This window comes from Aureobasidium subglaciale (genome assembly GCF_000721755.1).
Source record: "Aureobasidium subglaciale EXF-2481 unplaced genomic scaffold scaffold_15, whole genome shotgun sequence".
Classification (NCBI taxonomy): Eukaryota; Fungi; Ascomycota; class Dothideomycetes; order Dothideales; family Saccotheciaceae; genus Aureobasidium; species Aureobasidium subglaciale.
In genome coordinates this window covers 40,840-63,076 of record NW_013566980.1, presented here as the reverse complement: position 1 = coordinate 63,076, position 22,237 = coordinate 40,840, and the positions used below count along the sequence as shown (strand labels likewise).

The 22,237-nt window shown below is 49.4% G+C and overlaps 13 protein-coding genes across 13 annotated transcripts; 5 read left to right on the top strand and 8 right to left on the bottom strand.

Annotated features, from left to right (window-relative positions):
• Window positions 1-79: 79 nt before the first annotated feature.
• On the top strand, window positions 80-967 carry AUEXF2481DRAFT_81040 (uncharacterized protein). The gene is made up of 2 exons (XM_013486926.1): window positions 80-547; window positions 600-967. The coding sequence occupies exons 1-2, from the start codon at window positions 162-164 to the stop codon at window positions 883-885; spliced, it is 672 nt and encodes a 223-aa protein (XP_013342380.1). The 5' UTR covers window positions 80-161; the 3' UTR covers window positions 886-967.
• Window positions 968-1,059: 92 nt separating this feature from the next.
• On the bottom strand, window positions 1,060-1,690 carry AUEXF2481DRAFT_81039 (uncharacterized protein). Its single transcript, XM_013486925.1, has 3 exons — window positions 1,498-1,690; window positions 1,301-1,445; window positions 1,060-1,248 (listed from the first exon to the last, which is right to left on the bottom strand). Exons 1-3 carry the CDS (start codon window positions 1,660-1,662, stop codon window positions 1,091-1,093), a joined length of 468 nt encoding a protein of 155 aa, XP_013342379.1. The 5' UTR covers window positions 1,663-1,690; the 3' UTR covers window positions 1,060-1,090.
• A 123-nt stretch (window positions 1,691-1,813) lies between these two features.
• Window positions 1,814-2,224, bottom strand: AUEXF2481DRAFT_299851 (uncharacterized protein). The gene has a single exon (XM_013486943.1). The coding sequence runs from the start codon at window positions 2,182-2,184 to the stop codon at window positions 1,966-1,968; it is 219 nt and encodes a 72-aa protein (XP_013342397.1). The 5' UTR covers window positions 2,185-2,224; the 3' UTR covers window positions 1,814-1,965.
• A 492-nt stretch (window positions 2,225-2,716) lies between these two features.
• Window positions 2,717-4,367, bottom strand: AUEXF2481DRAFT_30810 (uncharacterized protein; the record flags this gene model as incomplete). The annotated part of the gene is made up of 3 exons (XM_013486804.1): window positions 2,717-2,835; window positions 2,893-4,218; window positions 4,265-4,367. The coding sequence occupies 3 exons, from the start codon at window positions 4,365-4,367 to the stop codon at window positions 2,717-2,719; spliced, it is 1,548 nt and encodes a 515-aa protein (XP_013342258.1).
• An 864-nt stretch (window positions 4,368-5,231) lies between these two features.
• On the top strand, window positions 5,232-7,169 carry AUEXF2481DRAFT_698349 (uncharacterized protein; the record flags this gene model as incomplete). Its single annotated transcript, XM_013486942.1, has 4 exons — window positions 5,232-5,269; window positions 5,303-5,548; window positions 5,598-6,579; window positions 6,631-7,169. 4 exons carry the CDS (start codon window positions 5,232-5,234, stop codon window positions 6,955-6,957), a joined length of 1,593 nt encoding a protein of 530 aa, XP_013342396.1. The 3' UTR covers window positions 6,958-7,169.
• AUEXF2481DRAFT_299807 (uncharacterized protein) lies at window positions 7,149-9,562 on the bottom strand. Its single transcript, XM_013486941.1, has one exon. It carries the CDS (start codon window positions 9,311-9,313, stop codon window positions 7,340-7,342), a length of 1,974 nt encoding a protein of 657 aa, XP_013342395.1. The 5' UTR covers window positions 9,314-9,562; the 3' UTR covers window positions 7,149-7,339.
• Window positions 9,563-9,811: 249 nt separating this feature from the next.
• Window positions 9,812-11,152, bottom strand: AUEXF2481DRAFT_30807 (uncharacterized protein; the record flags this gene model as incomplete). The annotated part of the gene is made up of 1 exon (XM_013486803.1): window positions 9,812-11,152. The coding sequence occupies one exon, from the start codon at window positions 11,150-11,152 to the stop codon at window positions 9,812-9,814; it is 1,341 nt and encodes a 446-aa protein (XP_013342257.1).
• An 87-nt stretch (window positions 11,153-11,239) lies between these two features.
• On the bottom strand, window positions 11,240-13,470 carry AUEXF2481DRAFT_299811 (uncharacterized protein). Its single transcript, XM_013486940.1, has 3 exons — window positions 13,280-13,470; window positions 12,307-13,221; window positions 11,240-12,214 (listed from the first exon to the last, which is right to left on the bottom strand). The coding sequence occupies exons 1-3, from the start codon at window positions 13,331-13,333 to the stop codon at window positions 11,327-11,329; spliced, it is 1,857 nt and encodes a 618-aa protein (XP_013342394.1). The 5' UTR covers window positions 13,334-13,470; the 3' UTR covers window positions 11,240-11,326.
• A 375-nt stretch (window positions 13,471-13,845) lies between these two features.
• AUEXF2481DRAFT_30805 (uncharacterized protein) lies at window positions 13,846-15,327 on the bottom strand (the record flags this gene model as incomplete). Its single annotated transcript, XM_013486802.1, has 4 exons — window positions 13,846-14,555; window positions 14,609-14,709; window positions 14,760-15,223; window positions 15,274-15,327. The coding sequence occupies 4 exons, from the start codon at window positions 15,325-15,327 to the stop codon at window positions 13,846-13,848; spliced, it is 1,329 nt and encodes a 442-aa protein (XP_013342256.1).
• A 635-nt stretch (window positions 15,328-15,962) lies between these two features.
• Window positions 15,963-18,332, top strand: AUEXF2481DRAFT_30804 (uncharacterized protein; the record flags this gene model as incomplete). Its single annotated transcript, XM_013486801.1, has 5 exons — window positions 15,963-16,265; window positions 16,450-16,537; window positions 16,814-16,855; window positions 17,029-17,184; window positions 17,233-18,332. 5 exons carry the CDS (start codon window positions 15,963-15,965, stop codon window positions 18,330-18,332), a joined length of 1,689 nt encoding a protein of 562 aa, XP_013342255.1.
• Window positions 18,333-18,644: 312 nt separating this feature from the next.
• On the top strand, window positions 18,645-19,418 carry AUEXF2481DRAFT_41457 (uncharacterized protein). Its single transcript, XM_013486860.1, has 2 exons — window positions 18,645-19,228; window positions 19,283-19,418. Exon 1 carries the CDS (start codon window positions 18,841-18,843, stop codon window positions 19,081-19,083), a length of 243 nt encoding a protein of 80 aa, XP_013342314.1. The 5' UTR covers window positions 18,645-18,840; the 3' UTR covers window positions 19,084-19,228; window positions 19,283-19,418.
• AUEXF2481DRAFT_41455 (uncharacterized protein) lies at window positions 19,174-19,464 on the top strand (the record flags this gene model as incomplete). The annotated part of the gene is made up of 1 exon (XM_013486859.1): window positions 19,174-19,464. A coding segment is annotated over exon 1 (197 nt), but the record flags the coding sequence as incomplete, so codon positions are not given.
• A 501-nt stretch (window positions 19,465-19,965) lies between these two features.
• Window positions 19,966-20,525, bottom strand: AUEXF2481DRAFT_41453 (uncharacterized protein). Its single transcript, XM_013486858.1, has one exon. The coding sequence runs from the start codon at window positions 20,295-20,297 to the stop codon at window positions 19,992-19,994; it is 306 nt and encodes a 101-aa protein (XP_013342312.1). The 5' UTR covers window positions 20,298-20,525; the 3' UTR covers window positions 19,966-19,991.
• Window positions 20,526-22,237: the final 1,712 nt, after the last annotated feature.

Genomic DNA, 22,237 nt, shown 5'->3' with positions numbered 1-22,237 from the left:
GTCAGAGGATCGGCGCTGCAGTTGGAGTAATCGGGGTACACCAGGTAGTTGGAGTAATATTTGTAACGATGACACATGATGCCGACGTCGACATTAATAACACTTGGAATCTCATCAATTGCTTCTACTGAACATCAATTCCAAACCGAGCAGAAACAAACATGTCGTCGAGTCTGAAGCCTCTCGTCCTCCACGCCCACACTACCGGGCCCAATCCAATCAAGATTGCCATTGCTCTTGAGAAGCTCGGCCTCCCTTACTCGGTCAAGCTTTGGGAGTTCGGCGATGACAGCGAGAACGGACTCAAAGGCTCCAAGTTTCTTGCCATCAACGAGAACGGTCGTGTACCCGCTCTTGAGGACCCCAACACTGGAGTCGTGTCATGGGAGTCTGGCGCCATAATGAACTACATCAGACGAAAGTACGACACCAACAACCAATTGGGACCTCAGGGAAAGAGTGAACAGGACATTGTCGACTTCGAGAAGTGGGAGTACTTCCTACTTACGACTTTGGGACCAATGACTGGACAGACCAACTGGTACAGGTATGTTTCAATCTCTAGCTGTTAAGATTCTTCCCGATGCTAACAAAAGTAGACACTACAACGAGACCAAGAACGAGGATGCTTTGAACAGATATGTAGCACAGACACACCGCTGCTATCAAGTTCTCGAAGGCCAGCTGAAGAAGACTGATGGCGACAGTATTCTGCCTGGAGGATATACTGCTGTCGATGCACACTACGAGCCTTGGGTTCGTCAGCATGCTTATGCAGAGTTGTCGCTCGATGATTACCCATTGGTCTCGAAGTGGTTGAAGAAATATGGAGAGACTGCGGAGGTCAAGGCTGCTTACAAGAAAATTCAGGATGCAGCTTCGTAAGCTGAACAAATGCTCTTCTCCACCTTGATAAGAACTACAAAAGTTTTGTCACATTTCGCGGCTTCTAAATCTTCAACGGGACAACTGTCATGTATCTCCACAGCTGCTTTTTATGACGAGAGCAGAGCGGAAAGGAGTTTGTAAAAGGTGAACGTGATTTTGAATGATTGAACAACGGTGAGTAGATCACGAAGATGAACATCCTCTACTCGCAAAGGATCTCGAAAGCAGACCACGAGGTGTAATAAGGTGCCTTTCCACAACCAACCGCATTTCCAACCTCAACACCTGCAAAAGGCCACCCATGCACCTCATTTCCTAGCACGAGGCCACAGCCTTGTGCCGAATGAGCGAGAACATAACCTGTGTTCGATATTAACATGCGTAACTACAGCAGAGAAACCCGGATACTTACAGCCAGCAGTGCCAGACTTTGGCGTCGCGGTCAAAACTGCTGTCAATGCTCCACCATATTGCAAGCCAGTGTTGGGGATTGTGCATTGAGCTTCTGTGACGCTGAACGTGGTTGCTGTGCCTGCGCTGCCATCTGTGGGAGGTGCCTTTGAGATGTTAGATTCAGCGAAGACTTTGAAAGCAGTCAGGAGGTCTTACAGTGCCAGGCGCAGTACACTCATATTGGCTGTAGATGGTGACTTTTGCTGAAGCAGGGCCACCTCTGGTAGCACCGCCGTTCTTGCGAGCTTCTAGGGTTGGGGCGGCAGTGGTAGACATGGCGAGGAGGGAAAGCACAAACGGTGTCCAGGCTGAGGAGTACATTGTGATAATATGGATAGTAAGTTTTGAGGCTTTGTGATGAGGATGAGATTGAGAGAGGTGTTTTTGAGGCTGATGAGTTTCTTACAGGGGTGCAGTTCCTACTTCTTATATCTGTACCTACTGGAGACTAGAGTTTGCGGGAGTTTCTACAGCACAGAGACCATTCATGGACTCCGAGACTTTGCCTCAAGCCAGCGGATATTGCTTGTAGAGCCGGTGCAACATTTAGCAGTCAATGTATGATATCGGGGTCGAGACTTTGAGCTATGCAGCCTGATGCATCCTTTGGAATGGCCAAGCTTTCTAGATCCGCCATGGGCTGTACGAGGTTGGGCCATTACCACTGTCCACTGTGGTCAAAGCAGTACGAGTTTCCTCTTTCGACAAAGCATGTAGTATAGCAGTGATAGAGCATCCAGCAAGCGCAGCCGCACAGTCGGAGCTGAACGATAATAGAGTCGTTTGACGATGGCCTAAAAGGTCAAGGTTTCTTACACATCCACACCACCGAAGTCGGCTCATATGAGGCTATACAATAACTGTACAGCAAAATCACGAGATGTCCATCTCAGCTGCAACAAGTATGTAGGTATTTTCGAGGGCTAGAGCAAGGCAATGACTACATGCGGTTAGTCAAGAAGCCTTCAGATCGGCCCCGCCTTCACCTCACCCGACCTCCGGACCTACAACTAAGTCTTGTAAAAGCATACCTATCTTCTATCCAGTTCTGACCTCCGGTAAAGCACAATAACTTTAGTGCCTGAACGACTTGGTGGAAGGCGCATCAAATTGGGCGTCCTCAATTGATGGTATCCGTGAGCCTAATTAATTTCCGACACACAGCATCCGGAGACTTTGCAAATCAAAAAATCCCATCTCGTACAAGTGGCTTCACGTGAAAGGGACCTATGGGAATGCAATATGATTTTGAAGGCTGAGACATTAGTCGCGGAGAGAGACTCCTCTTCTTGGCTCTCATCAGCAAGCATCGAGTTGGAAATAACTATGTATTTTTTATAGCCACACTTTGACCGATAGCCATGAGTAGGGGAGCCTATTCTTCCTTTGCTCTTTGGATACGCTCGTTGTAACGACCTCGAGCCTTCGCATACCATGCCAACTGGAACATTGTAATTCCACCTACGACCAGGCACGTATAATTCATGTTTGCAGCTGAAGTCAACATCAGTATTTCCGTGAGTATTTCATATGGAGACGGCCAAGACTTACCAGTGACGGGCTTGTAATAGGGGAAGGAGAAGAAGACAATCGCGAAAGCCAGCCAACACACAGTAACAGCGTTGACCACAAAGCCTCTGATGCCATGCATATGAAACACGCCCTTGTACATGTTTCTTCGACCGGTCAACAAGTTTGTTAATATCGGGACCAAGTAGGCGCAGTTGTTGATCGTAACAGCTGAGCCAAGCAGCGAATTGAAAGCGGTGCTGGAACCGAGGTATAGACATCCGAGTGCAGCGACGATCACCGTGACTGCCAGTTGTGAATTCATAGGCATTTGCAACTTGTGATTGACCTTTGACCAAGTATTTGAGAAAGGTATGGCGCCATCCCGCGAAAAGGCCCAGAACATGCGGCCTGTCGATAGTTGCGACGAGATGACGCAGGGTCCCAATGCAATGAAGAGGATAAAAGTCAAGCCGAACGCTCCGCCAGCATTTCTCGTAACCTGATGGAATAACTCTGCAAGAGGCAAGCCGGTATTCGTGCTCGACAAGGCTGCATAGTCTTGCACAGAGAACATTAAAGCGATGAGGTAGGTAATACCAGTGACAAAAGCAATACATAAAGTAATAGCAATTGCGAGTGGTGCATTTCTCGATGGATTAGGCATCTCTTCTGTCAGATGTGTCACTCCGTCCAAGCCACCCAAGCTGTATAGAGGATTAACAAGGCCAGTGATGAAACAAATGACTTGATTTTCCCAGCCAGTCTCGTTGATCCATGTCCGGAATACGAACTCAGAGTCTTGATGCGCGGGTGCACATGCCACCACAGTGACCATGACCGCAAACCATCCGAATTGAAGATAGAAGAGTGAGAACTTGTTCAAAGCCGGGATGATTTTGTTACCCCAGATCACAACAGCGGCGGTAACGATATTCAAGACCTGATATACGACGAAAGTCTGCCAGGTCTGAATTGTCATTGTAGGGCGGTACAAAGCGACAAGAGCCATCAAAGTCTGAGCATAAATTAAATTCGTCGAGGCAGTCGTGAAGATCCAGCCGGTGACCGTGAACCACCCCGTCATGAAGCTGAGGAAGCCCCTTGATCTCTCCGGAGAGACTGCGGCAATCCAGTGATACATGCCGCCGCTTGTTGGATAACTCGACACAAATTCGGCGAGGGAGGCACCCAGGAAGGATTGAAGTACGGCAATAAGAATGAAGCCGTAGATGACTGCGCCAGGTCCTCCAGCTCCAATTTCGGTCGCTAAGCCTAGGCCAAGTCCTGTCCAAGAGATCGTACATGTTGAGGCAAGTCCGATCAAACTCAGCATACTGAAGTGTCGAGCAAGCTCTTGTGTATGACCTGGCGGAGTTTAGCCACATGTTATATTTGAGGAGAGACTACTTACCCATTTGCTGCAGACGCAAGTCATCAGCGTCGCGTATCTCGCCCTTCTCATGACTGTATGCATCCAGTGCAACAATACTGCTACCGGTTGTTTTTTCTGCCATTTTCTATGTTCACAAACCTCAAGGTAAACGATCAGGAGGGGTTGTGTGTCTAAGTTGACTTATCTTTTTACTGAACATATTCAGTAGTGTTTCTTAGAGCCGAAGATAGGCTAAGAATATATAGCAAGGCGAAGGATTCAAATTACGATAAAGTGGCCGGCCGAGTGTTGATAGCGGGGCAGGCTGCAGGTGATAGCGCGATGCGACCTTCTTTGCAGATCTGCTACCATACTATCTTTCCATCTAATCCAGCAGGTCCCTGTGTCGAGATATAGTGTCATAAAGTTTGTGACAACAAGGTGTGCGTCCCGATTCATTCTCGGATAGTCTTATGGTGATGATGAGTACAGAGCTCAAGAAGAAGAATAAGGGAGCTCTCAAGTGCGAAATGCTGTCACTATTTGTAGCTGTCTCAAGGCACAATGACTTTTGGACTTGCGGCGATGTCGTCGGGATTGTCATTTCAGCGTCTCCACGTGCTAGGCCCGGCGATATGATACATAGCCATGCCTTTCCACAGCTCGTCGTTGCTCTGCTTCAATCAACCTGAGAAAAGAAGTGACAGAATTCAGCGCGTGGTGAGGCGGGAGAAACAGCTGCAGCAAATGCCGATGCGATGCCGACCCCGCTGTTCGAGGTCGTAGGGCTGATGGACCTCCAACCACCTCGCCTTTTCGGTTACATTCAACCCGATCATACCAAGACGGCCTATCATAGCGTTGTGTCGTAGCTTGGCCGGCAAAATGATACGCAGTAATCGTGGCGATCTCGGCTGCGCCATGGTCGAAAGTCGACTTTGACACAGTATACAAGGAGGTGGTGACTTTCAATAAGTCGCCAATCATCAAATCCTTCAGAACATCAATGCCGTCTTTCGTCAACATTGCCGCAGCATTGACAGCGTTTAGTTGTCAGATATCATGCTCCTACGTCAGCTCTTTATCACCCAATGCTCAGGGAGTCCTCAATGAGTCAATGAGCTGGATGGATGATTACTACGATCCTGCTGCTGGTTATCTTTACAGTCTTGATGCTGCGGCCGCTCTTCGACACGACACTCGGAGTTCAGCCTGGTATGCCATCGGTCTGTTGGCGAGAAATCAAGGCGACGATGTCAAGAGTGCTGAGACGATATTGATGAATATCGTCGACGGCCAGTATAAAGACCCAGCAGAGCAATGGTATGCTTCATATTCCGCTTATATGATCTTTGTTGACTCACAAAACCAGGTTTGGAGATTATCAGAAGGAGCCCGAAGAACCGTATGTGGGCATTGAAGCTTATCCAGCTGATATATACGACTCATGGGACCCCAACTGGCGTGGCTTCGTTGGCACGACCTTCATTATTGGTCTCGAAGAGTTTCCTCATCTTCTAAGCGAGAGTGTAACCAACCTCCTTCTTGAGTCTCTGCACAACTCAACCGTGGGTGATTCATATCGTGTGGGTGGAGTTGACGACGACAACCTCTACCCGGCATATAGCAATCCTTCAATCATGCGTGCTTTCGTGTCGGGTTGGACTGGCCGTCGTCTCAACGACGCCAACTTCACCATGGCTGGCGAACATTACGCTCAAGAGATTGTGGATCTCTTTACTCGTGCCGATACTTTGTCCGAGTTCAACTCTGGTACTTATACTGGCGTCTCTCTCTTCGGACTCACGCTGTGGGCCAAATATCTTCCCGAGGACTCTATCATGTCACACTATGGCGAACGAATGATCAAGGCTACATGGGAAGCTGTTGGTCAGCTCTGGCATCCTGATTTAAAGAACATGGCCGGTCCCTGGGATCGATCATATGGCTTCGACATGAATCAATACTTCAGTCTCATGGCTCTGTGGTTCTGGATCATCATGGGCAAGGAAAAGTCGTCCTTGATTCCTCGTCCTCAGGTCATGTCGCACAGCGCTGACTTTGCGTATGGGCCACTTTTCGCCATTCTCGGCGAGTTTCAATCCTCGCTGATTCCTGGAGATGTCTTGAATGCTTTGACCGAATTTAGAGGCGAGCACACCTTTAAGTCTTCAACTTTCTCACCACCTTTTGACACCTATCCACGTAACATTACTACTTGGATGGCTTCCAACATCAGCATCGGTGCTGAGACCTTTGATGAAAATGTCATTGGTGGGCCCGCGATCAACCCAAGCACGTTTAATCCTGCTGTTATCCAGTGGAACACTGGTGCTGGTGTTGGATATATCACTGTGCGTATCTCCTCCAACCAAATATCCTCTTCCCTACTAACCTTCCAATAGCTCCATGCAAGCGAAAACGCAACAACAACTGCTGTATCGCCTAGCCGACTTGAACTGTCCTATCCCTACGGCAACAGCTCCTCAATCTTCAGCTTCCTTGTCTCAACCTTCGCCAACAAGCGAAATGTCAAAACCTGGGCGGACATCCAGGGTGCAAATGTCAATGTGACCACGAATGCGAATGCGTCGTACAGCGTCACGTTCGCAGGTGCATACGGTGGTCAAGATGAAGTTATCAATGACTTTGAATACTGGAACTTCACTTACTCTATGCCTGTCAGCTTCACTGGAGTGCCGATGATTTCGTTGGATGTTGAACTTTGGTAGATATCGCGTCATTTGTGGCCATCTGCCGGAAGCAGATATCATGTTTTCGGTACACTCACTGGGTGATACTGTACTCTGAGCAAGCAGTTATGTCGTGACCGAGCCTATCGAAATGCACAGTGATTTCCAAATGCTAATCAGGTTTATCGGGAGCTGATCAAATCACTGCTCCCCGCGATGGTCATCATGAATACGAAAAGTATGGTGCATTTCGACAGACTGATAACAGGCTTTTCCTTTCTTCTGGAAATCTATGGTGAAACGCTACAGTACATTCTTCTGTCCATCCTCTCAATTCTCCTTTTGTCCACAAGAGACCTCATTACTTCCGTAAACCATAGGAACATCATCACCACACTAACAACATTGACACAATTCCTCCTTACGACTTGCAGGTGCGGCCAGGCGGGTGAAGGTGGTACACGCAGGGATGGTCCTTGGAGTCCGACTGAGTACCACCACGGTTCAACGAGACAAGAATGGAACAGACAAGCGATTTGGGCCATTTGTCATAACTCTCGAAGTCGAACTGAATCTCGCTAAGAATGACGGCATGGCTGATCAGGAGTCTGAATTTGTTCTCAGCATCGACCAGCATCAACACACTGTCGACCTCAGCAGCGGCGGTGAAGAGCTCATCAGCAGTGATATTCTTGGCGATGATGGCATCAGCAATGGTGTTGGTGAACGAAGGGGCCTGAATGTGAGCACCAAAGCGCCAGAGCTTCACGAGAGTCTTCAAATCAATGCCATGGTCAAAGTGAGGGATACCTACTTCGTCCTTGGCACAAATGCTTCGACAGAAGATCCAGTAGCGGAAGACCGTGAAAGCGGGATCATTGGTGATGTGAGCGACCTCTACTTTATTGCTGTCGCTCTCCGAGCTGAGCATGGTAGCAAAGTAGTGTGAGTAGTAGCACAAGACTTTCTTGTGAACACCGCCTTCCAGGAGACCATCAAACAGTTCACCTTCAGCGAATTTTCCGACAACAGTAGTAACACCCCAGCCCTCTGGGACAGGACAGCAGTCGTTGATGAGCTCTGCCTCGCGGCAGCTAGCGCTAATCTCCACTTCGGCGGCGGGCAGCGCAGCTTCGACTGTGACAGGTGAGTCAGGGCACGATGGAGGTAGATAATTGACCTCAGTGGCCTCGGGGACTTCAGAAATCCATTCACTAGCCTTGGGATCGAGGTTCTTGCGCTCCTGTTCGGAGATTGTGTTGAGCAGCTTTGGCTTAGGGGATGTATCGGCGTCGTGCTCAACTTTGATGATTGCCGAGGCTGTATCAGACTCGGTATCGTCCTCGACAGTTGCAATATGTGCTGAGGGGCTATCCTTCAGGATGGATGGCTCGGGATCAAGAGGGGCAATAGCTACGGGCGTTTCTGGACCGCCATCAGACTCGGAGTAGGCATGGTCGACCGAACATTGCGACGTGGCGATGCCAGTGGGCGACTCTGGCAACTTTCCGACCCGGGCAGATGACTCTGGCAACTTTGTGACTGAAGCGGGTGACTTCGAGGTGAACGAATCTGAGGTGGATGCAGTCGACTCTGCTAGGGTAGGAGCAGGCGACTCAGGTAGGGGAACATCTTCTGCGAGTGCTTGGAGACGATGGTGTGGGCCGGGCTTGCGCTTGGGCTGAGCAATCCCGACAGGTGTAGCAGCGTTGGAGCTGGCAAAGCGCTCGAGGAACGAGTGAGGGCCCAGGCCTTGAGCGAGATGAGCGGTCATAACGTTGACGTCGCCGTTAGTCAGATCGGCGAGAGAGGTGCGCATCTTAGTGGGGGGTGATTCTTCGTTTTGTACAGATGCATCAGCGCCCGCGTGGGTGGTAGTGTCTCCGACGGTGCTGACAGCATTCACCTGTTGAGTGAATGTTTGGACAGCGTCAGGTGAAGCGCCCCAGGCAGCTTCAACGGGTGCGTCCCAAGACATGTCGGATTGTGAGTCGAAGATCTGGTTGATATGCTCACTTGTGGTAGTGATATGACCGATGCCGTGGATATACGCGTCAAACGGGAAGGGTTGAGTCTTGCCGCGTTGATTGCGCTGCGCGGTCGGTTGCCAAAGGTTCAGGCGCTCGGCGAAGTGAATTGATTGCGGGTGAGTGGCTTGGGCGCGTAAAGAGTGAAGACAAGCGCTGTTGTAGGTGCTGAGCATGTTAAAGTAGTCAGGAAAGTGTGCTTGGGAAGATGAAAGGCAAGTAAGCTTGTTGATGACAATCAAAGGAAGGTGCGCGCAACTGTGCAACTGGGCAACAACAATCGACAATTTACCGCGAGTGGAAGTGACTGCCCATCTCGAGTGAAAGCTTGAACTTGCCGGAAGCAACCACAACTTTCTGTTTGTCATTTATGACTTCTTCACTTTGCTGTTGCTCTTGACCACTGTCCGTTGCCTCCCTCTCCATGTGCGAAAGACTGTCACACTTGTAGCTGTCTCAAAGCACGAACTTCTTTGTATCTGGAGCCATCACACCGAGACACCTCTTTTTGACTACTCCCTGCGTGAGGTGTGTCGATACAAAATACGACTGTGCCTTTCTACAGCTTGTCGTTGCCCTGATTGAGTCATTGTAGAGAGGGTCTGGCAGTATTTTGTACATCAGTCCATTGGGCACCTGACATATGTAGCTTGCAAGCAGCTCACACCAACACTGCGAAGCTTATCCAACATCGCCATTTCGCCGTATGTGCCGTAAGCCAATCAATCCCGCCGCTTCACAAGACACGCACCGAAAGGACATCAGGCAGACTTGATTTGTGGTCTCGCGGAGTCAACTCCTCTTTTGCCCTTATAGAACAGACGAGAAGCATGGCGGACGTGAGAATAAGACAGAATGGCCGTCTATCAGATCCACATCTCTTCCGGTCGTCGACACCAGTCGCTCTGGACGACATGAATACCACTACTCTCGAGATCTGTTAGACTCTGAACAACATGATCGCACCTGACCAAGAACGGCTTTTCTCCATCAGCAAGGAGTGTGAGTTCGCGAAGCCCAGGGAAATGCTCCTCTTTTTGCATCGCGATCATGGAGAGTTCATCAAACAATCGATGCGCTGGATCAGATGCAAGACAATTGTCTGCGTCAAGGTCCAACTGGGATGGTCGGGGATGCCAACTGGTGAGTATTGTGAAGCGAAGAGTGAGCTGCCGTAGGGAATTTGGTAGACCAATGTAGAACGGGTAGCAAAGCCTTGACTGCGACAGTCCTCTAGAGTGTAACAATAGCTCGACAGGGACATCGAGGCTCGATAAATTCACAAATGGCTGGAAGAGCTCCCCAGTCCTAAAAGGCAGTATCCAGTGTCTGCCTAGACCAAGATCAAACTTCAGTACCTGCAGCGACAGTCTCAACGGTGCAAGCACATCGATAGCAGCATCGACAGCATCTGATATGTCGCCCGTCCGCCTAAGAATGCCACGCCAATAGGGTTCACACTTCGAACGTACAGGCGAGTAGTCCAACTTCTTCAGCTTCTTCGGCCATCGGAACAGGGGACTCATGGCTTGGATAAGCGGGCCACTTTCGAGAAGATAGAGTTCTTGTACATTCGAGATATCATGCTTGTCATGTAGGGCGTCTGGTATGGGTACTGGGAATCTGAAAGCAGGTCGATCCGGACTGAGAATGTTCCGCATTACAAGTCTCTTGATGACGGGAAGCTCAAACGCTCTGTATATATCTTCCCAAGCGTATCGATGAGGAAGCGAGAACTCCAAGGAAGTTATCGGCGGCAAGTCATCTTTCAGCATCGCTGTGACATTCGCTAGGGAGCTCAAGTTGAGATGAAACTCACGCAGGCGAGTACATTCACTTAGCAGTAGCGCGATCTTGAAGACGAGATGATCTGCAATTGGCCTCTTTTTGCCGACGAGCACGTCTTTGCCACCTTCTTCCACAGGCTCATCAAGCCAATCGAGTCTGATGACTCGAATTAGCCGTTTCCAATCAATGTCATCACGCGTCAAGACCTGGTAGAACACCGGTAAGTTGTATATGATGCCCAGGAAGTCTTCATTGTGATCGATCGAATGTTTTGTTCCCACTGTGCGAAGCAGCAGTGTATGGGCTTGCGTGCGCAGGAAGGGAGACACGCGGGCAAGAACGACCAAGCTTTGTTGCGGACAAAATGCCAATATTTCAGCCCAGATATCTTGAGGAAATGTATTGTCCGAGAATGGCATGGTCGACCACGCCGGCTGGCGGTGTGTTGCTGATCAATGATCAAGATCAGTCCGAAGACTTGTGAGGCAATAACAACAAGCTGATGCAGCTGTCCTTGAAGTGGGGCGCGGGCCATCCCGCTGCGAAGCGGCTACAGTTGCCTTGTTTCGAATGCCCGTAACCTATACTCGTTACTATTGCATGACAACGTCAAACCAATAGGCTGCCTCAAATCTTCCGCTGTTGTCGAGTAAAGACCAGATCTTTCTCACTATACCAAGCAATTTGGGCAATCTGTCGCCTGGAATAGACTGCTGTGAAGTACTCAGCCGCTTGACCACAAAGTCGCGTGCATCCATGATCTGGATATTCTTCTCGAGCTCAGCCAAGCCTATGCTAGATGGGAAGGTGGATGACACGGCTTCTCTTCCGAATGGCGTTTCCTTGAGCTGAGCTTCCTCGATATCCAGTTGCGTGTCAGGAATGAATCTGAGCTCACTAGAAGTGGACAGCAACAATATCGTTTGGAAGGGTGTCGTGCTGGACGTGTCAGGTATGGATGACAGCGTGTCTAGAATATGCATTGCCATGTTTAAGCAATGCTTTTCTATCGCAGCCTTCATGGTCTGTGTGTAGTCCTGACCTACATTGTCCTCGTCTAGACCCAAGCGTTGGCTGAGTAGGTCAGGGAAGACACGATATAGCTGAAGCAACGCCGTCTCATGATGACATCTTGCCATCTTGACGAGATGCTCAATTGGTGTAGCAGGATCTCCGGGATCCTCGATATTCTCTACACCAGGTATGGATTGCGTGAACACGCGCTGCTCAAGAGCTACGGCTTCATCCATCAGGTCTTGAAGATCGTCCAGATACCTGCGAGAGGCAAAGGCATGGCTCCTAGACAATCTCCGTTGCCTTTTGACAAGTTGTATCACCTCAAGGAGTGCTGTGCTGATGGAGTTCGCCACACCAGTAAAAGGGTGAGGATAAATGCTTGTTGTGTGGTCGTCTTGAGCGATTCGAATTTGCATTGGGATGGAAGGGAGACAATAGACTTCATCTGTACAGGCGAAGAATACCTATAGTCAGTCAGAAAACTTTCCACCTCGAAGATTAAGCCTTCTCGATGCATCTACAAGCGATGATCGGTGTACGTCCTCATCATACATACCTCACAATGTATCTGTAGGCCCCAGAAGAAGCGAAGCTCACGATCGCGGAGTTTCGGGGCCTCGGTTGTGCTTTTGGTAGCCTCAAGCTGCAAGATATCACGCAGTCGTTTCAATGCCTGAAATGATGATGGCACATTCTGACTATACATCCAGCTGATACCGAGCAAGACAAGCGCAAAGAGGTACTTCGAATCATGTCTTCGTTCCTCAGGCACTTCTTCAAGCTGTTGCTGAGTCTGCCTCTGCAGATTCAGAGCCTCATCTCGAAGCGATGGAACTTCCTTAGCCAGAAAAACGGCTGAAAGACCTTGGATAGCACCAATTAGGACGTTGTGCTCCGCGGGACTCCGGGTGCTATTACGCCAAACTTGTGCAATGAGATGATGAAAGGGGTTCTTACCACCATCGTAGCAGGAGAACACGGGGGCAACCCTCTCGAAGTAGAAATTCATCAGAGCAGTGCTTCGATCGACACTCAAGTCGAAGCTCATTGGTGACGGTTCGCAGTCAAGAGGCGCAGAGACCATGGATATGGGCTCGGTAAGGTCGGTCGCCCAAGGAGTGGACGTTGGCCAGTCCAATGACTGATCAAAGCCAGGCATGTACTCGATCGCGGACATTGATGCAAACTGTTCGTCCCATTCAGCAAGCTCATCAAGCACTGCCGATGTGTTCATGAATTGTGGCAGTCCCGAGGACTCGTAGACTGGGCCGCCCATCGTCAAATCTGGACCCATCGCATCGACCAACTTCTCGGCGACGTGATCACTTGACTGACGTCTAGTTCCCTCTTTAGTGGTTGTCCTGGGTTTGGCAATAGTATTGTGACGCCATTCTAGCTTTTTGCCGTAAGTACATGAAGATTTGCGTTTGCTGCATCTCGAACATGCAGGTTTAGACTCGTCGCACTTGACCTGGATGGAGTTTATCAGTCCATGTCTCCTCTTGTAGTCCCAACTAGTATGGACAAACATGTCTGGCCCTACACTCGTGACATCCTGTCGCAGAGCGCACACCTCTTCGCATCTTGCTTGAGTGTAACGTGGTATAATAGCAGACCTCTTATCTTGCTTGGAGCTCAATCAAGGCCAGATTGGTATGTATGTTCGCCGATACTGCCATATCACGTAGGGGTGTGCAGTAATTCGGCAGCACATTTTCTCCTATGAGATTGTCTCGAAGATAAGGTAGCTGAGGGATTACGACCGGCCTCGGACGCTAACCGCGCTGGGGAAAAAATCGCGTCTCGCGAAAGTAACACGTGTATGACAATGCCAAGCTCTCCTCTAACGATAGGGCGGGCCAGGGACGAGCTGAGGGTAAGCAGAGCATCGTTTGCTACTATCTACCTCAACCTTGAGTGAAGAGAAGGAATTTGCCGGGGACTCAATTATCACGAGGTTCCTGGAGATAGAATACTGTCCACAGCCAATCTTCAAGCGCACAGAGGAGATACACTTCGGAGAGTCACTAACTCGATGGTTATCTACACTCGCAAAACAAATCATGAATTGCCTATCTTCACACTATATCGTAGGTCACCCTGCAGTCTCCGCCAAAACATCCATGAGTCCAGTCTCTTCCATCCAGTACAAGAGAATCTCATTCAGACCCTGGCTTTCCAGCTCGTCTCCAAGCAGGTAATCTGTCTGCTCATCCCAAACGATCAAGCCTTGTGTTCCGCGCTCTCTGGAGCCTCTCTGAATTCTCCCTCTAGTCTGACACCAGTCCAGCGTGTATCCCTTCATTCTCGGCATGTTCTCCTCTGCATATTTTGTGGCATCCGCGATCAAAGAGCTCTCCCGATGGGTGGCTCTGACCTTATGCCAGTATTTGCTCGCCTCAGATATACCTTTGGCGCCATACTTTCGGGCTAGCCCATCACGGATCTCAGGGTCAACCATCTGACGTGCCGTCCTTTTTGAGTACCTCGAGATCTCGTCGCATAATGCCTCTGTCTCTTGGTGGACAAAGATGTCGCCTGACTTGTTGGCCGTCTCAATTTTGGTCACGGCCGCGTCAAGCTCGTCGCGCATCTTCTTCAGACGATATAAGGACCATTGACTGTATAGCTCGGGTAAGTTGTCGTATGATCGGAGATTGGCCAACCAGCTGTTGTCCCAACGGCCAATGTCTGCAGCTCTGAACGAGGTTATGGTCGTGATTCGTTCGGAAGAGCCAAAAGTTCGCGCTGCGAGGTGCTTCACCTGACCGCCCTGCAGTATGACAGCTGTGCCCAAACTTGGTCCTTTTACCTGTGGGTAGAGTCAGCTATGATTCAAGATTCGCCTCGATGGTAACTTGCCGCTTGGATGTCTTTTGCACTGATGTAGGTCTCTCCGCCTTTCATATGAGTGGTGTCGCTCAGCATGATTATTGCCACGAAAGGGTAGGAGTCGTAACTGCGAAGATTCTCAGTCGGCTTCTTCAAGTTGAGACAAGCTTGACTTACTGCCATGGAATCACCGACGAGCCCGACAGAGGATCGTAGGCCTCTTCTTCCTTCGTCAATGGGCGAGCTTCTTGCGAAGGCTGGATGGTAAGCTGACTGAGCACGTCTCCTGATCCAGAGACTTGAATATTGGTGTGACCTATCTCCGTGTCCATGATAACTTCGGCTTTGACGCCCAATACGTTCGACACGATCTCAATTGTCTTCGGGTGAGTCCAGAGGTCTCGCACGAATTGGCTGGCTTTAGCTACGTTTCGAAGCGTCACTGTGCCTGGGAAAGGATAACCTGCACACTGTTCGAACACTTCTCTTCTCAAGATGGCTCTTCTATATGCCATCACGCCCTCCATCGATAACAACTTGAAGGGCGTACAACCTGCGATTGGTGTAGTGTACTCGTGTTCCTGGATGCCTAGATCTGCCAAGGAGAATACCGTCTCTGCAGGACTGAACTCAAGATGTATCTGTCAACAGTCAGAAGGTGCAAATTTTTGCTAAGATCTCTAGTGTCTACCTTTGGATCAAAGACATCTTCATCATGAGTAAACGATGCTTCTAGAGATGGCATGGTTTCTTAATCGACTTCGGACTAGTGAGAATTGACAGTGAATGATCAAGAGAAGACAATAGAAGAAGATATCAGGGAAGTTGAGAGGTAGTATTCTAATCGAGTGTATCAATGACTATATGACTATCGTAGATTCCTCCACATCCGTGACGAACCTCGAGACGATGAAGCATCCTCTCTATCAAGTAACACTTTCCGTTTTTCTTCTGCGATGCCGGCGTACAATGCGATTTTTGGTATGGCTATCAGCCCTGTAACTAGGCCCGATTGGGAGCCTCGAGACGACATTCACCCCGCGTCAGAGCCAAGCCCGCCTCAGATAAGCCTCAAGAAGAAAAGGTCTTGTCAATTCGAACCACACGTTGCGTCAGCTAAGAAGAAAAGGTTTGATAGCAATGTGTAGACCTTTATTGGTTGATCGTAATCTCTATCCATGTCAACTCCACTCATGTTCAAAGATAGGCATATCCATAGCTATACAGCTGGGGCAAATGTCACAGCTTTAATAGACTTCGGATGTCCTCCAACCGTGCCGAGGGTCTCGATCACTCTGTTTTGCGTTGCCTTCGCCCTCTCGATTTTTTCCTATTTTCTCTGTTCTCCACGTCCCCCCTATCTCCAGGAAATTATTCGCCATGGCTTCGTCGTCAAAAATAGACGAAAAGTCGATACCCGTCTATGAGACTAGGGATGAAGATGACATCGGTGACGTCGTGTCCGTCAGTCACCTTCATCGTACCCTCAATCATCGTCAGATCCAATTGATCGCAATTGGTGGCTCAATTGGCACTGGACTCTTCGTCAGCATCGGATATGGCCTCATTGAAGGTGGTCCTGGTAGTCTCTTCATCGCGTTCACCATGTACTCCATTTGGCTAGCTTCGGTGAACAACTGTATGGCAGAGATGGCTACTTTCATGCCGGTTGCTGGTGGTTGGGTAAGTAAAACATATGATGAGACTCGCTACACGCTCTCGTAACCCCTGCGGCACTTGCCATACGTCCATTTGCTTTCGAGATCGTTCTTCCGGCCTTGATCAGCATTTTGCGTTGCAATGAACAGAGGCTGTGGGAGTTTGGGATGTGAGATGACAACGTATGCTAATGTGTGCCTGCCTCCAGGTCCGTATGGCTACTCACTGGGTAGACGAGGCGTTCGGTTTCATGTTGGGATGGAACTTCCTACTTTATGAGCTCTGCCTAATTCCTTGTAAGTTCAGATTGACCTTTCACTGATGACTCGGAGCCATCAAATGAGCCTCCCGCTCCTGTCAAGATGCCAGACGTCATCTGTCGCATTGCAGTGTGGGGTCTAAACAATGAGGGCACGCTCGCGAGAGCATCTTCGAAGCAGTGTCTCTTCTGCTCACACTCAGACCTAGACTACACTCTGCGTTGCGACAGATCACTCTGGCGATTGTCGTCGTTCGATGGAGACGCATCTATCCTCAGGAAAGAACCATGCTGACTGTACTCCTTTCTACAGTCGAAATCTCTGCTTTGAATTTAGTCGTTACCTTCTGGAGAGGTACGTATGCTGTGTGTATAATATCTGATGGCTGGACATGTAATACTAGTCGGTGTTACACAAGCGTCTATCTGAGATGTCTTCTGTCCATTTTCAGACTGTGTATGAGACTAGACCATCAGAGAAGTCATCAAGTTCGTGACAGAATAATGCTGACCGCACGTTCACTTCAGACGACGTGCCTATATGGGCAGTATGCCTGGCCTGCACCGTGTTATATGGACTCTTGAACATCTTTGCCGTCAAGTGGTATGGTGAAGCAGAATTCTGGTTGAGCAGTGGAAAAGTTTTGCTCATTCTGATCGTCTTTTGTTTCACATTCATAACTAGTAAGTCAACAGAGCACTATGGCGAGACCTAGGACTGACAATCCCTAGTGGTTGGAGGTAATCCCAAGCACGATGCCTATGGCTTCAGATATTGGCGCAACCCAGGGTCCTTCGCTGAGTATGTCACTACTGGATCTCTTGGACGATTTCAAGGATTCCTGGCTGCCCTCTTCCAAGCAGCCTTTACCATCGTCGGTCCGGAATATCTTTCTATGGTCGCTGGCGAAGCCGTAAACCCTCGTAAAACCATCAAGAGTGCGTTCAAGACGACCTATTGGCGATACGGAATTTTCTTCATTGGTGGCGCCCTCTGCTGCGGCATCGTCACACCCTACAATGATGCTGGTCTTATCGAGAAGCTAAACGGCGATGGAGCCGGCACAGGCGCTGCTTCTCCTTACGTTGTGGCCATGAGCAATCTGGGTATCGAGGTGCTCCCACACATCACTAATGCTCTTCTGGTGACATCGATTTTCTCAGCTGGTAACTCGTATGTGTACTGCTCTATGCGATCACTACATGCTATGTCGATGGAAGGCCATGCTCCGAAGATCTTCCAAAAGTGCAACAAGAATGGTGTGCCCGTTTATGCATTTGTGGTCCCGATGCTCTTCTCTTTGATTTCCTTCCTCTCATTGAACTCTGGAAGTGCCAAAGTCATCACATGGCTAGCCAACCTAACACAGGCGTCCCAGATGATTAATTATTGTGGTATGACAATAGTCTACCTCTTCTTCTACAGAGCTTTGAAGGTCCAAGGAATTTCTCGCACCAGCCTTCCCTATATCGGCTACTGGCAACCCTTCTGCGGTTGGTTCGGTCTCTGCACCATGGTCTTCACTGTCATCATGTACGGCTACACAACCTTCCTGCCTGGCTGGTGGAATACTGGAACCTTCTTCTCCTACTACACCATGATTTTTGTGGCCCTGATCACGTATACCGGCTGGAAGCTGATCAAGAAGTCGAAGATCATCAGACCTGAAGAGGCTGATTTGGTCTGGGAAAGACCATTGATTGATGCTTACGAGGCATCTCTCATTGGTGATCAGTCTACTGGATTTTGGGATGACTGTGTGAAGGACTTGGGTCTCAAAAAACGACGCAAGACTGACGAGTCGATTGAGATGAACAGCATGACCTCATGATCATACTCTGCTAGATCATCGACTGATAGATGTTAATATATAGAGCACCAGAACATATTGCTTCGAATTTGCCTTGCTTACATCATGCCAGTCCATAATAGACCATCTTTGATGTTACAATCTATTCAGGCAGAATCTTACTGTCAAGTAGCCCCATATAGTGATTTCCGAAATAGCAGGGAGTAAGTCCGATATATTAAAACCCTTGGCAAACGGGCTCGAAGTGGCTACTCCAGATGACTACTCCGCACTGTATATATTGAACAGCCTGCTATACTTCTAGCTCATCCTTCATGCACGCCTAGAGTCACCGAAAAGCTCGTACAAGGACTCCCGACATTGCAGTACATATGTCCATGCTCGTATACAATAGACGACTCGGCTTGGCAAGATGCATAGACGCATAGAGATTGATCCACCAGGCAGCGATTTCATGGGTGTATAAAATAGACCAGCTCAGCCAGTTCCTCTTGCAAAGTAAACCGACACCTCAACTTAGTCCTACAAAATGGTCAACATCAGATCATCCCTCACGACTCTTCTCGCAGTCGCTTTCCTCGCAGCAGCTGCTCCTGCATCATTCGAACCACAATCAAACCTCCCCGCCAACCCTCTCGAGAAACGTGCTGCAGACTGCAGAGATGACAACTTTGGTATCTGGAAAAGAGGCAAAGTACACAAAACCCACGCTGGAAATGCATCACTTGTACAACCACTGACATGGATGACTCACAGTCTTCAGATGCAGTAATATGCATCGACGAATTCGCCGCACTGGGCAGCCAAGCATGCGTAGGCACCGTGTCTGGCACTTTGTTCAAGAAATGCGGAAACACCATTATTCGGGGACAAAACAATTGTCGTCCTTTTGATCAATTGACGGCAACCGCGACTTGGTAGGTCGCAATGAAGAACCTACCAAATTATTTGTTACTGACTGTTTATAAAAGCCAGGAAGCTGCACGTGGTGCTGGTCTAATCATGGATAAGTGTTCCAGGGGAGATGGTACCGTGATGGGACAGAATAATGCTTGGGCTAGCAGATGTCTTTCGATTATGATTCTTGGAGAAAAAAGCCTGTATGGGCTAACGAGAAATATTGAGAAGTAATAGTCTTTTATGAGAAACTGGCTTCCAGGCGTGAATCTTCAAATTTATTGTGAAGAATCGAACGCCATTGCGTCTCAACGACAGAATGCCAAGCGAAAATAAGTCCAGAATACTCGTATGGAATAATCTCAGGAGGTCTCGTTGCTCGCCTTGGATCAAAGCATTGGACCATCCACCTGCCGCTTGAATGCGAGTTGCGAGCTGCTGGTTGTGACTGATTGTCCAACGATTCCTGTGCTCTCCGTGGTCTCTTGAAGCATACCAACTCTAGAGCTTGCAGGTCCGCAAATCATTCGTCTTTCTCACGGCGTGCAGGGTGAGTTGGTGCATGGCTAAGTCGGCCAAACGATCCGCGACGGTAGCGTGGATCAGGGATTTCCTGGACTCGATGGCGACGGAGTCCGAGCATGTAAGTGCTGGACCTGAGTCACGGTGAATGTGTAGCAATATAGGGGTAAAGCTGAGCTCATCTGCAAAACCGTTAATCTCGGCGTCAAGTCGTACGACGGCTGAAATCACTTACAAGAGCATCGCATATACTCAGCTCAATCAAACAGGACTGATAGCCTCGCTTCTGCTCGGACTTCTCCAATCACTTGTGAAGTCCGATCGCGAAGGCTGCGAACTCAGAGATCTCTTGTGGTATCGTGCGGCATGGAGCATGCCCTTCTGATTCTTCTGTCTGATTTCTCGCATGTAATCGCTTTGATCGTTGGTGGGTTGCCAGCCGTGGTTCACGCCTTGTTGGTCAAAGTCTTGTCGGCGATAGACCCAGCCCACTGCTCCTAGGCAGCAGACAAATGCGCCGCAGCAAACGATGACGATGACGATGATAGCTCCGTTACTAAGTGCCATGGTGATAGAATATATAGGAAGGCGGTGTAGTTGATGGGTATTATAGGTGTGTGATGTATCCGTTTAGACTAGTAGCGAGAGACTGATGGAGCGAGTGGTATGGAACAGCAAAGGTGTGGAGGTATATTCGCACAAAGGAAAAAGAAAGAGGTGAGCAGACGAGACCTAGCTTGAGTATTTACATGCAGAGTGCTTAGTGGTGCGTAAGCTCGTGACACCAACGGTACAGGGAGCGGAAGGGCTGAGTCGAAAGCTGAAGCCGGAAAAAGCTCGACGCATCTATACCAAAATCGGCAACGACTGAGGCTGAGACGTGACCGTTCAAGGGACAGAAGTTTCCAGTCGTCGTATGCGTATTGGTCAACTCGTATAACGACACAGGGATGCGGAGCTCGGAGAGTTTTTTCTCGACAAACTCGCGGGCTGCAGCCTCGCAACGGTTGCCGCTTTCCGCTGCGTAAACCCTTGGACTCCCTCAATAAGCCTTTGAGCTGGCAATAAAACGGCTTTGGTATTGCCCTCGTGGTGGTGGTGAAGTCGAGTCGACGCGTCGTGCACGTCGATCAGGTGGTGACGATGATGCGAATTGGTTCGATCAAGAGATGGTGCGAGCGGATCGGTCGGAGAACGGCTGCGACTGATTGGGCGTGGACTGATGTGGCTTTGACATGTGAACGTCAACCCGACGCGTCTTCTGTTTCAGCGAAGCAACCTCTATGATTCTTTTTTTGCTTCCAAGTCTACCTGAGTATAAACTAAAGCCTACTTTGCTCCTCTTTTCGGATGGAGGGACAATTGGTACATGTACAGGGGAACAATTGTGGTGACGCGATGACTTCTCCATAAGACTATCTGCTGTACAAGGCCGTTGACGCGGCATTATTAGAGGGGGCCTGAGTGTGAAAATCATGCCACCCTAGACGCGGGTGCAAAATACAACCGGCATCCGACCAAGATGGCATACTGCGCGGATACCATCGGGCACTGACTGGAATATCAAGCACCATAGAACGCCACGAAAGAAGAGAAGCTTAACCACCATGACAGCAGTCGTGGTCCCGTGCTCGATATGAAGTCGAAGCAGTGGTTTGGCGAACGGGAAGAAATGGTTCATGTCAGGTTACTGCAAGGATGTGGTGACTGGCTGGGTAGCTGTCGGGTAAGTGTGTTTTCATCATGTTGAGGATCGATGTTGTTGGCGGAGTACGAGGAAGCATCAGACATAGCTCGGGTCGTAGCGGATCCTTTGGCCGCTCATTGCCCACATGAGATCTCTGTTCTTCTGTCGCACTTCGCGCATGTATTCTTCTTGCACGGCGGCAGGTCTGCTTCGATCGACAGGCTCGGATCGTCTGCCAAAAGACAGAGTGAAGAGGGCGTAACAGCAGAGACAAACGGCGGCGCATCCGAGAATGACGAGGAAGATGACAAGACCGGATGAGATCATGGTCGCGATGCGTCTGAGCCACGATCAAGTTGATTCTCCTGGTTTTGCGATGCAGATGGAAGCTTGGGACATCGGGCAATGTCTGGCGCAATGGTTGGTAGGGAGTTGAGGAATGCAATGAGCTTGGTTGCTGATGTGCCTGACCTTGATCTTGTTTAGCTGGCGCGGGGTCTTGGGTGGTACGGCATACTGACCAGCAGGATTTCAGCCTTGTGGCTTTTCCGTTGGCTTGTCTCAAAGTACCGAATCACCGTATTTGGTCTGGCTGAATGGGTCGTGTTGATGTAGTGGTCGTAGCACTCCAAGGATACTGCGCTGGTCTGTTGTTCAGTCACCTACGTGCACAAGGTAGGAGCTACCGTCATGCGACTGCCACGTTCCCGAACTTTCCGATCTTGTGCGTTTGTCAGAGTATCACAACATCTTATAGGCTGGCTGACTATAGTTATCATCAGGGGTTCGGATGCTTACAGCACCTCCCTCAGATGATGTG

Excerpts from the sequence above, each read along its gene's own strand:
- AUEXF2481DRAFT_41457 (XM_013486860.1), top strand. The coding sequence starts at position 18,841 with ATGGTCAACATCAGATCATCCCTCACGACTCTTCTCGCAGTCGCTTTC.
- AUEXF2481DRAFT_299807 (XM_013486941.1), bottom strand. The coding sequence starts at position 9,313 with ATGACAAACAGAAAGTTGTGGTTGCTTCCGGCAAGTTCAAGCTTTCAC.
- AUEXF2481DRAFT_41453 (XM_013486858.1), bottom strand. The coding sequence starts at position 20,297 with ATGGCACTTAGTAACGGAGCTATCATCGTCATCGTCATCGTTTGCTGC.
- AUEXF2481DRAFT_299851 (XM_013486943.1), bottom strand. The coding sequence starts at position 2,184 with ATGAGCCGACTTCGGTGGTGTGGATGTGTAAGAAACCTTGACCTTTTA.
- AUEXF2481DRAFT_81040 (XM_013486926.1), top strand. The coding sequence starts at position 162 with ATGTCGTCGAGTCTGAAGCCTCTCGTCCTCCACGCCCACACTACCGGG. Across the intron at positions 548-599 it reads GGACAGACCAACTGGTACAG|ACACTACAACGAGACCAAGA; the intron begins GTATGTTTCAAT and ends TAACAAAAGTAG.
- AUEXF2481DRAFT_81039 (XM_013486925.1), bottom strand. The coding sequence starts at position 1,662 with ATGTACTCCTCAGCCTGGACACCGTTTGTGCTTTCCCTCCTCGCCATG. Across the intron at positions 1,446-1,497 it reads AGTGTACTGCGCCTGGCACT|GCACCTCCCACAGATGGCAG; the intron begins GTAAGACCTCCT and ends AACATCTCAAAG. Across the intron at positions 1,249-1,300 it reads AAAGTCTGGCACTGCTGGCT|GTTATGTTCTCGCTCATTCG; the intron begins GTAAGTATCCGG and ends TATCGAACACAG.
- AUEXF2481DRAFT_299811 (XM_013486940.1), bottom strand. The coding sequence starts at position 13,333 with ATGCGAAGAGGTGTGCGCTCTGCGACAGGATGTCACGAGTGTAGGGCC. Across the intron at positions 13,222-13,279 it reads ACGAGTGTAGGGCCAGACAT|GTCAAGTGCGACGAGTCTAA; the intron begins GTTTGTCCATAC and ends AACTCCATCCAG. Across the intron at positions 12,215-12,306 it reads GCCTACAGATACATTGTGAG|GTATTCTTCGCCTGTACAGA; the intron begins GTATGTATGATG and ends GACTGACTATAG.